This window comes from Xiphias gladius, chromosome 13 (assembly GCF_016859285.1).
Source record: "Xiphias gladius isolate SHS-SW01 ecotype Sanya breed wild chromosome 13, ASM1685928v1, whole genome shotgun sequence".
In the NCBI taxonomy this organism is placed as follows: Eukaryota; Metazoa; Chordata; class Actinopteri; order Istiophoriformes; family Xiphiidae; genus Xiphias; species Xiphias gladius.
The window spans coordinates 6464866-6483152 of NC_053412.1; the positions used below are offsets into that span (position 1 = coordinate 6464866).

At 42.8% G+C, this 18287-nt stretch overlaps 1 protein-coding gene across 2 annotated transcripts in view; it reads right to left on the reverse strand.

Moving 5' to 3' along the window:
• LOC120798117 (histone deacetylase 4-like) overlaps window positions 1–15903 on the reverse strand; it is a 62282-nt gene extending 46379 nt beyond the window's left edge. For both annotated transcript variants that reach the window (XM_040142159.1, XM_040142158.1), the window contains exons 1-2: window positions 15419–15903; window positions 11248–11724 (exon numbers count right to left, since the gene is read on the reverse strand). In XM_040142159.1, coding sequence (XP_039998093.1) covers window positions 11248–11269 — 22 coding nt within the window. In that variant the 5' untranslated portion in view covers window positions 11270–11724; window positions 15419–15903. The remainder of the gene's footprint in view (window positions 1–11247; window positions 11725–15418) is intronic.
• Window positions 15904–18287: the final 2384 nt, after the last annotated feature.

Below are 18287 nucleotides of genomic sequence, written 5' to 3' on the forward strand. Positions count from 1 at the left end.
GGAGAAGTGCCCTATACCTCGGCAACAGGGCCCATCAATCTTGAATGTAGCCTAGTTACCCAGCAGCCCCCTCCTCCATTCCAGCTCCCTCTTCTCCTCCTTCTCTTTCTTTCTCTCTCTCTCTCTCTCTCCATCCTCCTCACTTCTTGGTCCCACTGGGCAAGCACTGGGAGACAGGGATCTATAAATAGCCTCAGCTAGCCTGAGGCACAGAGTCAGTCAACTCAAGCTAATGCAGCTACCGCTCATCAAAAACATGCATGTTATGATCTAGGCTGTAAATGGGGAAGGATGCAGGAGTAACGAGCTAACCAATTGGTGGAGAGCTCTGTCCACTGCATTGCTAAAGTAGTTGTGTTATAGCACGGAGAGGCGGGCGAGCGTGACACTGGACTGCATACTGTATGTTGACAGAGGCCTTTGTTATGTAGGAGAATGAGAATGAGATGTCTGTCTATGCTACTGTGGCGTTCACAAAGAGAGACAACGACAGACACGGAGAGGAAGGATGCTCCAGCCTCATTACATTCAGCGCACTTCCGTTCTGGCTGCTTCGTCCAGGGTGACTCCAGTGAGCAAGGTGATCCAGACAGGAACAATACGATTAATCAAACACGCCTCTCCTTGAAGAGCCTTTTCCTCTAGGTCGCAAATTTGCTTCCCGAGGGCACCGGCTGACGTCACGGCGACTGATAAAAGAGAATGGTTGACCCCTGTGCAAGCCGCCACCAGTACGCTTCCCGTGAACAGTCGGAAACAACCATCTGACCCTCATTTCATGCTGGTAGAGTCGGAAAAACACAGCGGTAATGCAATTTGGCGTGGTGTCTAAGTGCTTCTTTGTGCTTCTCGGTGAATGCCGTCATTTGATATAAAATCACAAATTAGTTGGGAATTGGTAATTAGACTGCGGGTGTCTGTTGCACGTCCAAAACACATTAAAGTCATGAGGTCAGCAGACCAATGAAGAGACCGAAAAACTAAAACTGAAGAGATGTTGAAGAAATGAAGAAATGTATTCACTAGGTCACCAAAGCTAGCATGCATGGGAATAAGCTTCAGATTCAGAGTGTTGGTATTCCATCGTCAGCACTGATGGTAATGCCTCTGTTAAATCTGCAGTTGAGATTTATGAATTTAATATGACCGTGACTGTTGGATAGGGGTTGTATGTGATTTGTTAGCTTATTTATAATTTAAAGGAGTGTGAGTTTAGAACTACTATTCAAAAAAGCAGAACATTCATAGTCAAAGCGAACTGGAGGTGGATAAAACCTGCAGCGACACTGACACCTGTAATTAGTTTCATCGGACGTCAACGAACTAGTGAAAACTAAACAGCCTCTACTATATTATCCTGTACTGATTCCTTTTCTTCCTGATTAAAGAACACTATTTTATTTATATAAGACCAAGCAGTAAAACTGAAATACACCTTTGAAAATGAGAATTCCTGCTGGTGTGTTCCTGGCGTCTAAATAAATTAAATTATTGAGAGGATTTCCAAATTCTAGTGCACAACATGATGCATGCTGGCAGTGACCGTGGAACATAATTAAACTATGCCACAGAACAATGTAGAGGGTGTTGTAACCCACTTTCTTTCAGGCATATTGGACGCCCAAATCTCTTGAGCATCAGTGGCAGAGAATTGCATTCTAACCATATAAGTAGAGCTATGAAGGGTGTTTACCTGACTTTTGGCCAGTGCATTCTGGGATAGATTGCAGCCCCCAACAGTGACCCAGTGCAGCAATAACTAGGTATAGGAGATGGATAGACGCATGAATTATTGAACTGACCTGCACGCACCACTTTTCATGTACATTAGCTCTCTCTATCCAGAGAGGTTTTCGTATATTTAGTGATCATTTGCACACAGTTGATTCTTAATGGACGTCCATGATGGTGCTACACTTGGTTGCTAGGAGATTTGCGATGCAACTGTAAAGCTTCAATAGCTCAGCCAAATGTCTTACAACAACAAACACCCACAATCTGTGAGATGACAGTTGCGCTGCAGCTACTATGCATGCAGAGTAAAAGGTGCACCGTTTATTATTTGCTACATTTTTCTTGACTCTTTCGAGTGCTCGTATGTTTCAGGACTCAGCAAAGATCATACTTTGATCCAAGTGCATAACTCGAAGTATTTCCTTGATGCCCAGGCCAGACATTCATGCTTCGTGTCAAGCACTGTGGAGCACCATGTCAAAAGGCACAAGGATAGGGCTCCGAGGCGGCAGTGTAAACCGTAATTGCCGCTGACAGCTCGTTGGCAGAACACAGTGTATCCAGTTTCTCGGCTGGGACGAGACAAAAGACACAGGGACAAAGGATGCGTCCCGTTCTTTTCATTAGCTTACATTCCCTCCGTGCTGTCTCTGTCCTACTACCAATTAAAAACAGTGTTTTTCTAAAGTACCAGGATATCAACCCTGTATAAAGGCCATGATTAGGTGTTTGTTTCTGGAGTGAGATGGGTGCAGTGAAAGGGGGTGGGTGCTGCACCCCATTTGCACAATGACAAAGCAGAGCTTGCGCACGTAGGTGGTCAGTTGTATCACAAGAGACCCCCTGGTTTTGTTCTGGGATGTACTGTTAGTCATGTTCAGCCAAGTTGGTGGCACATGGGAGGTCACTGACGAACTGTCTGGCTGGCAGGAACCTCATCTCTGCTCACAGGGTTCAGCTAGGGAGGGAGGGTGCGGCACTGTGGGAACACACCGCTCAAGTGCATTTTGCAATCTGCCACAATTTCGTAATTTAGTTCTGTAGGATAGAAACAACATGTCAGCACAAGTGGACAGCAGACAAGCGTGACAGTAAGACTTGAAATTACCCTCGATGAGGCTCAAGTTCCTATCACAACGACTGCCGCACAAAAGAGGCAGCAGTTGTGTCATGCATGCACCCGTTCCCATACTCCATTTTTAGCTGCACGACACATGGCAATGAACCGCTCAATCGTAAAGAGGAGAATCAACACGGGAGACCAAAAATAATGATTGTTTGTTCGCCATGCATGCACGTGCGCATATCTTGTGTGTGCGTTTCTAAAAATAGACTTAGGGATAAGCCGGGCCCTCTTTATTGCAGCGAAAGCTTTTAACCCCTTCACCCCTGGATTTAAGCAGTGTGATTTGTAATTGCATGCATTTGGAGAACAGGATGAAAAGGGGTCACTGAATGGGTCTAGAATGGAAAGCAGGATGAGAGAAATGTAAATTTAATGCATGAAACATCTATACACTTTGGCCTTATATTCATATCTCTATAGACTACCACTGCAGAGAAGCTTTTACTATTGATTAATTTATTTTAAACTTTTGAGAATATTATCAAGCTCTGTTTTTCACAGTTTCATCTCAACAGTTACATATTTGACATACGCCCAGGAAAGCCACAGCCTCACTGTGGCAGCGCCACTGCACCAGTTATGAATTATCTGTCTTGCTCAAGGGCACCCCAGTTTCCTTACTTTCTCTTACTGGAGGAAGGGAAAGTGCTTCTCATTCACCAGCCAGTACAGGCCAGTGATCTTCCAGTCCCAAGTCTGTTCCTTAAATCTCTATGCCACTGCTAAAGCTAATAGTATCTGGCAGGTGCAATAAAAAGCAAATCCATAATGTAGACTTATAGCCATCCAGAGATCTGTGTGCGTACTGTACTGCAGTGTTTATCAAAGACAGGAGTGATACCCAGAGATGGTTCAAATGGGGCAAAAACTGGCCATCGAATTATTCTGCAGAGATCAGCATCCAAAACTGCTGGTTGACAAAAATGGCAATCGACATGAAAAGACACGGTTAATGGTTATTTAATATGAAAAATCCTAAAGACAAAAAATATATCCCCGAGAGAAAACATTTTTCAGCCGCTACCATTTATGTTAAAGGTAAATATGAAAATGTCAGCAGCAGGGTGATACTGCGGGAGCCTGGGTTTTATTAGAGCCCGCCCTAATAAACCTACAAGATTGGTTTTTGGTCACGACAACAATTACCTTGAATGTATGAGACCCAGAGAGAGAAAACTAGACACTGCCTATGGGATTTTTTCTTTTTTTTTTAATCAACACCTCAGATAGGACTGTGAGGACAAGATGGGACAAAACTGCAGGAGAAGAGACTTCAATCCAAGAGGTCACCATCACCAGGGTGTGAGCATTTAACACCTATGACACCCCTGGGGTCACAATTCTTTAAGTCCGCGTAAGTTAAAAAGTGTGCGCTTTTGTCCGTACGTGCATGCTTCTACTGTGCAGCGCGTTGCAGCGTTCTGTGTCCCTTGCGTCCATTTTTCCCACACCCGCAAGGGGAGCAACCCTACACCAGGGTATATACATGTGTGTGTCACCACCTTGTCTGTAGTACCGTTTACGTCAGCAGCAGTCCCCCGCCATCGCTGCCAAAAACTCCCTACTGACCAGATAGTAGAAGTGCACTCACAGTTACACACACAAAGACAATAATCAGCAGCTTCGTATGTAGCAGGGTGCTACTTAGCGGAGTAGCAGTGACTTCCATCTCAGCCCCCGGCTCAATTGGAATTCATACGAGTTGATGTGGTTATTAGGCCTTTAAGACACACATTTAAATGTATTAAATTATTTAGATTTATTCACTCTGCAAGTTCAGAAGTTCAAACGGACAAAAAAGCTGAAAGAACACATTTTGTTTCCCTGCACCCTGGAGATTGTGCAGAGGCAGCGTGGACTTAGGACTTATTATGTAAAGTCACAGACAATTGTTTTTACAGGCCCATAGACTACAAGCATTTAGTTGCCCCTTAGTCATACAGTAGCCATAAGCATTTTTATAATTTGCAACTATCTATTGCACAGTTGGCTCCCCGTCATCAAAACTTTGGATCCTGTTTCTCTTAAATTCACCATTTCTGTAGTCACTGCTCTCTGCCTTTGAGCAGCAATGTACATATCATTTCACAGTGGTGCGAGTTGCGTGTTTGTGTTTTCATATCAACGTTGCATCACATTATGCTCTGCTTAGCGCCAATCCCCACCAGGAAATAACCCCTCGAAAACATGTGGCCATACAAGCTCTAGTGTCAAATCATACTGTATATCTAGGGCATCTGTTAACTAGGACGGCAGCCCGTTTAAAGCTAGTTTAGCATTGTATTTGTGTTTAGAAGCCAACAAAGAAAAGAGAGTGCATCCAATTAAGAAATAATCACGGAAACTGTCAGGTGAACAGCCAGAAACTGTTTGGAAACAATGGTATGTCCTTTTTACCTGTGTCCATAAATCTAAATCTTCTAATATAAACACTTTTTTTTAAATTTTATTTCCCTCGCTGTTTTTTTGTTTTTGTTTTGTGTTTCTTTTGGTGTGTGTGTTTGTTTTTTCCACCGGCTGTATAGAAACTGTTGCGCTTGTAACCTAGATACCGCTGAGCCTTCGAGGAAAGGAGCACTGTGTCAAGTTCACCAGTTCAGAGCCATAAAAGGTGCTCACGCCCACACAGACCCTGAAAATAAAGCTGTAAAAATCCAATCTGTACACAGTTTACTATCCTTCTGTAGACGTGCTTTTGATAGTGTTTGTGGAACGTGTTAATTTTGTATTTTTACATATAACAATGTAAACTTCAAACCTCTCATTCACAAATAAGCACATACTGTACCGGGCACTTATTTACTAACCCCTTACTGTTCTCTGTGTGTGTGTGTGTGTGTGTGTGTGTGTGTGTGTGTGTGTGTGTGTGTGTGTGTGTGTGTGTGTGTGTGTGTGTGTGTGTGTGTGTGTGTGTGGTTGTGTGTGTGTGGATGACTCATGTGCAGGCCCAGCTCTTGCTCCAGTGGTAAATACTGCAGACTATCCGGGATGGCCGCTGCACCTCTGACTAAGAGAAAAACGAGTCGATGCCAGCTAGTGGCATCACCTTCCCTCTTTAATAAGACACTGTAACACCTGAGGAAGCTGGCTGCTCTTTTTTAAACTAATGCAGTCATTTTCACTCACCACCCATCCTGTCTGCGCCAGTCTCACAGTGAGGCATCTGGGGTGAAGTGGGTTTCTGCTTCGTTCATAACGGCAGTAAAGGATTGACATGAGCGATGAATATGGAGCAATTATTCCAGTAAAGATGGGGAAATAAAGACCCTGAAAATGAAATGATTTACATACGGTCTTCTGGATTTATCCCTTTTCTTTCCTGGTAAATATAATCGATTAATACTAACTTTTTTCTTTATTCATTCACACTGCCAAACTGTGTAATGCAAGGTAAGGCCTGCGACCTTTCTAACGAGCGAATGTGAGCAAACTGTTGCTTGAGCTGACACACACTGATGCTCGTTCATGACACAGTGGTGTATCCTGACCACCTTGGGGCTGGGCTTACATAGAAAACAATGCGTTACGGATATTTGGCACCAGTGTTGTGTTTCCCTCAAGCGTGTTAATAGGAACACTATAACAGCTTCAGCGCTCATGGTCTCAGATTTTCCAACTCTACCTAGGACATGGACACCACTCTTCTGAAAGACATTCCCTCGTTTGGTGTTTTTGAAGACCATGGTGGAGAGCGCTTTCTAACATGTTGCTCCAAAATCTCCCATAGGTGTTCAGTTGGGCTGAGATCTGGTCAGACCATAGGATTCAAGCCAATTTCATGCTATTTAAACCATTAGTGACCTGTGTCCCGTATGGAACCATCTGTATATGTTACGTTTCTACACTTATTTCCTCAGGTTTTCCCTAAAATGTTCACTCAATTGGACATTGCCTTTTTTCCTGTCAGTGTCCTTTTCTTTTGCTCGAGGATGTGGTCTAAACCCAGAGAAACGTGTCTTGCTGCAGTCTCCCTCTATATCTGAATTAGGGGAAACCAAGATTGTCACCAGGAGCTGATGAGGATCCTTGGCAAGTGACCACAACTACAGAGGTACCCAAGAACATCAGGAGAAAGAAGCCAATTACCTCAAGATGAACCCTGAGTTGAGGCATTTCCGAGTAACAGATAATGTACAGCAAAATAAAACTTTAAACAGTCCAAGAATCACAAAGACAATCATTAACTGACTAAGGATTCTGACTTTAAATCATTTTGCTGTACCTGAGTCATTTATGCTTTCATCCAAAACAAAAGTGCATCAAGACGGTAACCACAGAAAGGTAAACAAATGTGCTATTCGGCCTCTGACGACCTGTGATTTGAGCTCTTAAAGGAAGGAAGGAAAACATTAAAAAAACTGTGATTGTTTTCTGTGTTCTTCGACTGAGCGGTAGCCTAAAATTTTTGGCGAGCAGATAGCGCTACTAAACTATCATGCTTATGATTCGAATCCGTGTGCGTGCTGCGGCCTGAATACACTCTACTCCATATTTAGCTTGACTGCCATCGACGAGCGCACATCATCCTGGCCGCGACATTTACGGAAACCGCCCTGTTCGACCAAACACGTTGGCTCATGGCTAGGCACAAGTGTAAAACAAATGTTGCCAGATAATGCGCTAAAGCTCTCGGTACACAGAGTAATCACTCCTGTGCAAACACTCCAGCCTGTTTGCAGATATGCCCGCAAAAAGACTGATGTGAAGGCCTAATCAGCCTGACCCTCTTTTGTTCTGGGAAATATAAACCCGACAAAGCGTTTTAGATTTCACTTTTCTAGAAAGAGATTTATGGTAAATGATATTTAATCTAAAAATCCCACTGCTGCTGTAATAAAGAAAATGAGTAAGTCCTGGATCAAAAACATGCATGCTAGTAAGCTCATTTACAGATTACAAAAATGGCACACAAGCAGGCAGGCAAACACGCACCGTAGCAAACATCCGCTACATCTGCTGCATGAGGGTGAACACACACACACACACACACACACACACACACACACACACACACACACACACACACACACACACACACACACACACACACACACACACAAACACACACAAACACACACACACACACACTCAGGGCTTTACTTAGAGGGCTGGTAGATGATGGAAATAAGAGAAAAGCAAGCTCAGAAAAAAGTTGGCAGCTTTGAATCACACTGCAAATACAAGAGCACAACAAAGCTGTGGATCTGAAAGTCTTATTGTTGACCATGAGAACAAAGCCCATGCTGTCTAATTACACTCAGTGTAAAACAAATTCAATTTAACAGTGGCAGTAGCAGACAACCCTGATGCAACCTGAAACTACAGGATCAATTTCCTCACATCTATTTCACAAAAGCACAATTATAAACAGAGGAACAGAACAGTACCTCCTAAAACAGAACAAATTCCTGACCCTGCACATTCTGACTTCTGTAAACATCCCCGCAATAAACATTTCAGTGTAAAAAAGAAGCCACAGCATAAGCCTGACAAGCGCCACAAGGCCAGAATGTTGCACATTTTTCACATTTCATGCCTTTAAATGTGTCTTGGCTGGATGTTTCTGTCTCTCTCTGTGCACCGACATCCAACGAGAGTGTCTCTAAGCTGTCATTCAAACAAGAGAAGCAACACCTCAAATTGACGCCCACACTTGGCAGCACTCTGAGGACCCAGATCTTCTCCTCTGAAGGCTTTTCAGAGGCAAACAAGACAGTGAGAAACGGCAGCTGCAGGTATGAATCGTCTCTCCTGGACTCACACGAAAAGATCACAGCTATTTTTGTTATGGCGAGAGGTGAGTTAACACGGGGGAAATCCTGGGTAGCCCTCCAGTGAGAAGCTAACTGTGGGGATGAGAGGCAGGGGAGGGCGGGCTGGGAAATTAAAAACAGCTAAATCTTGTTATATTTTGACAGGAGCTGGTTAGTTTATCTGTGATATCAGCTGCTGCAGCCAATGGCCAGAAAAGAGTGAAGTTTCCTGCCTTGGCTGTGATCAGCGCTGGGCACTGATTCAAGATCATTGTTTGTGTTCGTGCAAAAGTATCGCATTGTGATAAAATGATGAAAGAGGTATCATTTCAAAAAGTTATAGGAGAAGAAAAGCAATTATTGATTCTGTAAAAAGACGGAGTGGAGCCGGCAGGACTGCTTTAATTTCATTTTTAGAGGAGCTGTGTGCCAGTTTTACACATGAAGTTCAGTTTTGGCAGGTCTAATGAGCGATCCAGTCCTAGTGAGTTGGATTATGGGAAACGTAGGATCCAGTGTTTTTGGGGCTTGACCCATACCAGGGACTAGAAGTCAGGATATCTCAGCCTCTGCAACTTCAATTTTTACCAATTTTTTAAAATCTGTTTCCTGAGAGGCCCCTTTATAGAAGTGCAATACTAACAAATTAACATTTAATGATGTAAAAGCGCTCCATCTAACTGCCTTAAGGTCCTTTCACAGCCTAAATCATAGTACTTATTATTAATGAGCTCAGAAACAAATTAGGGGAAGACTGTGAGAGTCTGCATGATTGAATTTTTAGGACATTTGCAAAAACGTAAAACTTCTAAATCATAAAAACAGCCCAGAAGCAAATTAACAGCCTTGAATTTAAATATCTTTATTATATTTTAGGACTTTTCAAGACCTTGTGAATACAACTGAACTGTACATTAACAAAATACTTATTGAACTTTATCACAAAATGAGCTCAAAAACAAATTAGAAGATGACTACGAGAGTCTGGATATCTGGTTTTCATTTTTTTTTAAGACATTCATACTTCTGAATCAAAAAAAAGCCTGAAACAAATTAGCAGCCTTCAATTTAGATGTCCTCAGATTTTTTAATGCCTTGTGGATATTTTTTTTAAACATCAGTACTTTATACAAACAAAATATTTATTTAAATTTCTCACAAAATAAGCTGAAATGCATGTTAGGGGAAAACTATGAGAGTGGGCATGACTGGTTAATTTCAGGCTCAAGACAAATAAGTGAACATTTGTTGGAAAATTAAGAGCATATAAACTCATACTTTACGGTATATCATCCTTTATTTAAATGGTGATGAACAGACCTTTGACTGTTTAACGTCACTTTGCTGATCTTAGAAGCTATCATTGTCGAAATCATTTCTTAGGATTAGCAGGGCATTAATTTTGCCAGTCCTGGCTGTAACGGAGACGAGTGAACGTGTGGAGGAATTAGAAAGGGCTGTCTAACGATAACTGCTGAGCCGCGCTAATCCGAGGTTGATCTAACAATATAATGCGCTTGGCCCGACTTGGGGACGGGGAAAGTGAGCCGAGACCGAGGCAAGGTGTCATCTCTGCGAGGTGCGTATGGGGCTTAAACGGCACACACATGCGCACCGGAGTGATCTATAGCACCTCTACCCGCTTTGGTGTGTTCAGACGTGTCAGTGATGGAGATGTTGGAGGGCTGAGGGCACCAGCTGAGGCTGCACCTCGTTCATATCCCTTGGGGCCCGGTGGTTACCTCGGCTGTGGTATTTATAGTGCACACACTCCCAGGTGTACAAAGCAAACACGGTCGACACTGTCAGGTAACACACCGAACAGGGCAGGAAGCTAACCTTTTCATCTGCCAGCTGCTTACCAAATTATTTATCAGCTCACTAAAAACAAGCCAAAGCTTCTAAATTGGGCTTGATTAGGTGTCAGAGAGGAGAGTAGACTCTCTTAATGAGCCCTGGAGCTCATTCACATTGAATCAAGCAAATTAACAGCCATAAAACTAGATTAAAATGTTTTATTGCGATTTAGCGAGCCGCGATCTGTCTGTTTTCCCAATCAAAATGTTCACATACATCAATATGGCAGATGTAGCAGCGGAGAGATTTCCCTTAATGTGACTGTACTGAGGAGCTGAATTCTCATTACTCCACACGACAGTTACAAATATTATTGAAGATTCAAAGCGTGTTTCAGCGGCGGTGATGGATCGCTGTTTCTTCAGTGCAGAGGCCGAGAAGATGCTACACAGTTTTATCTACTGTCTGCCTTTCTGTCACTTTTCACAACCAGAGTCCTAACAAGAAAGTTGATTTTCTTTTTTTTTTTTAAACTTAATCTCATATGTTTTAACCCACGCTGGTATATGAGCACTAAAGTAACAAGTAACTCATATTTTAAGCCCTCATTCAACAACTTTCACTTGGATACTTTTTGTGTGGAGATACTACCAGCATTTAAAGTTGCCCCAAGAATTTAAAAGTTTTACTACAGTCAGAGCATTAGCTGATTCTTAAATCAGGGTGACCGACTTCAGCTATCCAGCTGACACATTAGGCTTTTGAATGCAGAGTTAATTTCCAAAAACATGAATAAACTGCTGCATGAAGTTAAAAAAAAAAAAAAAAAAATCTTACCTTGGTGGCTGTGTGACGTCATCGCTGACAGGTCGGTCAGGCGGGTGTCCACGCAGTATGGCAAGTGAGCACCCTGCTCAGTGTGTGTATTGCAGAAGCGATAGTGTGTGTGTGTGTGTGTGTGTGTGTGTGTGTGTGTGTGTGTGTGCGCAAGTGCAGATGTGATTTACAGGCTGGTAATCAGGATGCCGTTATCCTGCCAAAACTGTGGATGTCTGGGAGTGTGCGTGTGTTTGAATGTGCATATGTGTGTCTGTGTGTGTCTGTGTGTGTGATTGTGTGTGTGCGTGTGCGTGTGCGTGTGCGTGTGCGTGTGCGTGCGTTCCAGCGGATCCAACACTCAGGACAGTCCCTCAAGAATCCCTCAAGGATGGAAACAGGAAGCAGACGTCCAGCCGCAGCATCCAATCCCCATGAGGCTTTTGATTTGCTTACTTCAATCAGGGCAGCAGCTCGAAGTCTAGCACCGGTACCAACCTGACAGAGAGGATAAAAAGGACCATATCACTACTTTTCTTTCAAAAATAACATCTAGTTTCTGATGTAACAATACCAGTTTTCTTCTGATATTTGAAGGTTTTTATTTACACTGGTTCAGTTTCACGCGAGGAGGTCTATAGATTTTAAATATGTGAAAAAGAGGCTACTGATATCAGGTTGCGTCACCGTATGAGTTGAGGGATCAGAATCTGTCCTGGGAGAGAAAAAGCTGGATAGGTGCATCCCTATTAATGTCTCACACAGCTCATTATGCAGTTATTTATACAGTATTGATCTTTCAGTGACACTAATTTTGACATGACAACCGTTGACTGAAGTCTTGGATTCCACTTACAGTATAGAGCTGATATGGCTTGGCCGTCTTTAGCTATTAGAAGAGCACTGACAGTTTTAAGTCCAGCAAAGCAATTACATTCAAATTAAAGCCTGTATCTAAGGATTATTTTCTCGATTAATCACTTAATCGTTTGGCCTGTAAAATGTCAGATAATTATGAAAATTGCCCATCACAAATCACCAGCACCTTAACAATGCCTTTATAGGTTTTGTTTTGTGAGATGAACAGTCCAAAATCCAAAGATATTCAGTTTACTATTATATAAAACTTACTTATTATTCAATCACTTAAATAGTAATTGATTTAATAGCCAGACTCAACCTAGCTAACCAAGGCCAAGGGTAATACCTGGACTGTTAGACTTTTCTAATTCTTGATTCAATTATTTTTCAATATAGACACAAAAAAATAGATAATTCAGACGGCAACACCGGTACTGTGTACGTCACACAATACAGGTGTTGCCATTTGAATTATCTATTTTTTTGTGTTGAGAGACTTTAAATGTTGTCTTCTGACATTGGTTGGAGTATATATTCATCTGCAGGGTTCTTCCCTACCACGAGAAAGGCCCCCGGCGCCGCGCCTATGTCCTTTTGCGTAAGCACCTCAAGCCAAATGAACGTAAAAAGGCATTTAGGTGAAACATCAGAATGTAAAAGGCGCGGAGAGGTGGCTTGATTTTAAACGGAGAGGTGATCTGGCGACAGGAATGACCTGCCAATCAACAACCAGTGTTTGGATAAACGTTTGTGGGATTGGTGCGTGACAGATGATCATCGCCAAGCTAAGCCAACAGCTGATTGGATATTTTCCTGTACAGTCAACTCGGGACTACTACTACAACCATGGTAAGCCTCAACAAAGAATAAATGAAGTAGGAACTTTTTTTTGTTAGGGAGTAATTCTTGTGGATGTTAACGATATCGATAGCAGATAGGGAGAAGATATAACAAATATAGCCTGTTTTAAATCTAAAGAAAATATCAACCTAGCTAAATTACAGCATTTTTTTTTTCCATATTAAAAAAAAAAAAAAAATGCTGCTCCAAAATGCGGCCGAGAGCGTCCTTTGTCACTGTAACTTATACTAACCTAGTTAGTTAACGTTAGGTAACAGACTAGTTTTGCTGGCGACTGAAATAAACACAAAAACCAGCCTCAAACATGACATCTGGTGAAATGAATGGACTTCTGACTATAAGTACAAGACAGGTTGCCAGCTTTCTTTCGCAAATACTGTAGGGATCATGCTTGAAATCAACGTGAACAAACTTAAAATAAATTTAAAATTTAGTCTGAATAATTTCAATCCCCCCCCAACCACCGCCACCATCCCGCAGAGCCAAGACATCTTCTAAACCTTCTGAAAACCTAAGGAAAACCCTTATCTACTGTGTCGGTATACCAGACTTTTTACTTTTATTAACATCTTTAAGGTGTTTCTTTCTATCTGGCCAATTATGGAATCCTGCTTCTTTAAGTGTACCTGGGTTTTTGGTTTTTTTTTAAAGTAAAACACTTTTGCCGATGCAGATCCAAGACCACTGTCGAAAACTCAATACGACCTCGAGTTCGACCTCATGCTTACACTGCAAGAAGCTGTAAACCAATCGGGCAATAAATTGCTTGTCCCAGACATAGATTCTTTTCGACTAGGGCGCTCCAAGATTAAGCAGTAATATGGAAAAAGTAAAATGTAATACATTCACTGCAGAAATGGGCGGAACAGTGCCGTTAGTTACACAGCAGAAACCTCTGATTATTCCATTTGTTTTAGGGGAAAATGCTCTTTTCTTTGCTTTTGGAAGTAACTGATTGGACTTTTTGTTGTTTCTGGAAAAAAGTGACTGTTCTTTTCTTTGTTTTCGGAGAGTAGTCTGAATTCCTCTAGCCTGGAGCAGGAGTGTCAGATGTAATCACGGCTTGGTGCCCAAAGCATCGAGTCAACTTTACCGCCACGAATAGAAGGGGTAAAACTGCCCGAGGGCCAAGTGGGTGGGGTTGGGTGGCGGCGGAGGCATGGGGGGGGTAGTGTTGTGTTGGCAGAGGTCTCGGAGGTCCTCAGAAGCAGGATGGATGTGTGTGTGTGTGTGTGTGTGTGTGCATTTAGGGGGCTGGGTCTCAAGACTAGAAGGCCAGACAGTGCAGCCGCAGGACAAATTGCCCCGAAAAAAGTCGGTCACTGCACAGTGCACGCACTCCTGCGCTTTGTGATGGAAAAGCAAAGCAAAGAGGGTGGGGGGTACAAATGTGTGTGTCACGGGGAGTAGCTGACACTCCAGGGGGGCTTCATGCAACACCATTCTCCCAGGGCATCTCATCTGTCTCGGGAGGGGTATTCATTTGTGTGCGTGTCTGTGTGTGTGTGTGTGTGTGTGTGTGTGTGTGTGTGTGTGTGTGTGTGTGTGTGTCCTAGGCCATTGTCCCTAAAACGAGCTTGCTTGATGCAGGGTGACAGATCTGGGGAGACAAGCCCTGAAGCCCAAAGTGAAGAAATAATAAAAAAAAAATAAAAAAAAACACAGACTTGGAAAATGGGTTAAAACCAGAGTTACGGAGGAAGATCACACCAAAATTAGCAAAGATAGCTGTTCTTCCTCCATTAATGAATCAGTTTACATCCCATGAGCATATAACTTGCAGTGATTATAACACTAGCTGCTATAAATGACTGTCACGAAAAAAAAAAAAAAAAAAAAAAAGAGGTGGGTGCGCTCAGTTAGCCTAACCCTGCTCTCCAGACCAAACTCAAACTCCCGGACACATCTCACGACACAGAAATTCACCATTTCTGACTTAACAGTGGCTGCTACGAGCCGCTTCCTGGGCACGGCGACACTTTTAAGAGCGGCCCCGCGACACGCCGCTTTGATGTTGCTTTTAACAGCTCCAACAACCCGTACGCCCCCATTCACAAAAAAAAAAGAAAGAAGAAGAAGAAAAAAAAAAAAAAAAAAAAAGATTGACGCATGCAGAGAATTACCACCGCCCATCCCGAGCCATTCACACACACACACACACACACACACACACACACACACACTTACGCAGGCCTTTACCTACATTTTTACGCACTTTTTCTCGCCAACAACACGTCCGTACGGCGATAGAGGCGCGCTGGCACGGCGTACATTGTATTAAAGCCCTAAGGCTCGGCCGTGCACTAAAAATAGCTCCGCAACAATCGGCATAATAAACATCGCCTGTCCATTCCCCCCCCCCTCCTCCTCCCTCCCTCCCCTCTACACACTTCCCGCCCGCTACAGTGCAATAAACCGTGCGGAAAAATTTCAGCTGAGAGTGTTTTTTAAGACGTGAAGTCATCCTTACCAGATTTAGATGGGGTTCGGGGCTCGGGAGCAGTCGTTACAGAAGAACCGGGAAGCCGCGGCCGGAGCGGAGCCGAGTGGAAACTTCAGCCGGACATTGTTTTGATGAATCCCGTCCGTGCATCGCATCCCTGCCTGAATATCAACATCAAAGCGGCGCAGCTCGGCTACACAGTCATCCCGAGAGGACACGAAGACACCAACGGCTCACCTAGACGGGCCGGGAGGAGGCCAGTCGTCCCAACATGTGTCCCACCGCGCTTTTATTTCTGTCCCATGTTAGACTCGGGGTTGTTTTTTTTTTGTTGTTGTTTTTTTTTTTTTCCTCAGCGCAAGAGGGGGGGACGAAAAAAAATCATCTCCTGACAGATTCCGCCATACTGGATTTTTGTTACAGCCCCAGCGTCACATGGAGCGCCCCTGCATTTACCAGAGGCGGGGTTAGCCTGATGAAAATGTGATGATCTACTAGTATACAGCGGGATATGCGTGTCTCTCCGTGTGTGTGTGTGTGTGTGTGTGTGTGGAGGGTTGGATGAAAGGTTGTGATTATGGCTGTGTCATTAATAAGGAAAAAAGTCCCTGGGCGTGTCCTGTATTGTAAGAAATATCACTGTAATATTCCAGCATGCAGTTCCTGTGTTGTCATAACTTTATTTTTAATAACTTTATCCTGCTTAATGGTGTTTTACATTTCCTATAACTGCTCTGTTATATTCATATATGTGCACGTATGTCCGTGTTGCACAATAATGAGTTTTTAATAACATTTCCTGCATTTTTTATTGACCCATGGAGACATTATTAAATTTCTTGCATTGTTTATAGTCTCTTATATTATTTCTTTGCCACTACATGGGAAGTTTATAAGACATATATCCTATTTTATTGTATTTTATCTCTATAGGACACCGTTTTAATGCTCCTACATTATTCATATTAGGATTTAATTTGTGTCAACACTGAGTTCATTCTAACTTTATACCAACTTTTAGTGTTTTTATTCTTAATAACCCCCTATAATAATTCTGCACCCATAATTAGTGTGTCTAAATTACTCATACAGTGCAGTGCAGTAACCTACTATAGTCTGTCATTCACAGTTGGCCAGTGTATGTCAGTGGCGTGTTTTCAATAACCTTATCCTAATTTATGATAGGTTTATCTGCTGCTGTGTCATGACAGTGCCAAAATGTTCCTGTAGTAGTCCAATTGATTTATAGCTGTTCCGTGTACCTTAGAATTGATTTTCTTTTTTTAAATTCACTTTCATAAAGAACACACATATGTTTAATCTCCTCCGTTACGACTAATGCTCCTACCATGTGACCATGCTATTTTGCTGTCGTGCCGCTGTGTTTTTTCTGCAGTATCCCTGCATTGTTTTTAAGGCGCAAACAAGCTTGAAAAAACCGTGGTATAAATCTATAGATGTGTATTTTTTTTTTAAGTTGATGATAAAGGAAACTGAGATGATGATGTCATTAATCAATAGAACAATTAAACACGTTTTGCATATTTTCAGAGTGGGTTATCAAAGCATTCGTGTTGTAACTGACGTGTAGGAAAGCAGGTTGCTGCCTGAGATCTACTGCCACATTACTAATCTTCCCTCCATTATTCAGCATTTTCCATAACCTGTAGTGGCAAAATGAAACAAACATTTTTATCCAATTCTGGCTCATTGGAACACAAAACACCCTCCCCACTGCCTTCTCTAATCCAATATGTTTTCATTTCCATTACTTTATATTTGATTTTGCATCTCAGCGGCCGCCCACCGGCAAGACTGCAACACCACTGCCTGGCTCAGCTGACTTGATTACTGTGATATGCTAACCAGTTTCCAAATAGGCGACATCTGCAGGAAGAGGCAGTGTCGTTATTCACCAAGTGCAGGTAGACTACACAGCTCTGCCGTGAGTGAAGGGCTGCCCTCACTGGTTCCTCTCATACCCCCCAGGCTCCTTTGACAGCTCAGTGAAGTTCACAGTGGAAATCTTGGAAGGACTAGTTTCTGGGCCTGAATGAACCACGGTGACACACCAAAGAGGAGAAGTTGTTGAAACATGACTGCACTTCATCGCCGCCCATATTTATGCCAGGGTGCCATTCAGAAAAGGAAAGAAAGCTTTGAAAAACAGCATTACACCGACTGTTTCGTTTAATTTTCCTCAGACAACTACCACACTGAGTTCCTCATCAGCATCACTTGGAATATTTTTGTTAGCCGAAGGGAAAATGTTACTTTCCCGCTTTCACACCCTCACCTGTTGCATCCATTTATTCATTACATTTACCTAACTTAACTTTTTATTCATTACTTTTAGTTTCCGCCACGTCAAGGCAAATACCGGTCACTATACCAGTCTTTTCACTAACCCTACTCTGCCGCAGGGAGCTCACAGGTCAGGGCCCGCCAGCAATTCCTCATCTTGTGCGGAAGTGCTCAAGGGCACTTCAGCAGGGTGGTTGGTTAACTACTTTCATGAGGTCTGACCTTCCTTCTGTCTCTATCGCTGCTATCAGTCCTGTCAAAAGACCTCTTTTAAAAAAAAAAAAAATCTTTAACTCGTTGCCGGCTTTGTGCTGCTTGGCTTAAACTTGCATTTATTAATCAAGGTCGCTCCTCTTTTGGAGTGCAAAGGAAGCCGGTTGGGACAGCCGTATCCATAGCAACAGAGGATTATAATTTCCGTGCATGGGCTACGGAGCATCGGTTACACAAGGTGGTCTGTCTTGGAGGCATCTCTGATGTCGTTGTGCTTGAGTAAGGTCTTTAGGGCTAAAACCTCAGAGCTGTATGACTGCAGACCTTCTTCCTCTGTATATGCTGTATATTAATACAAACATAAACTACATATCTGAGA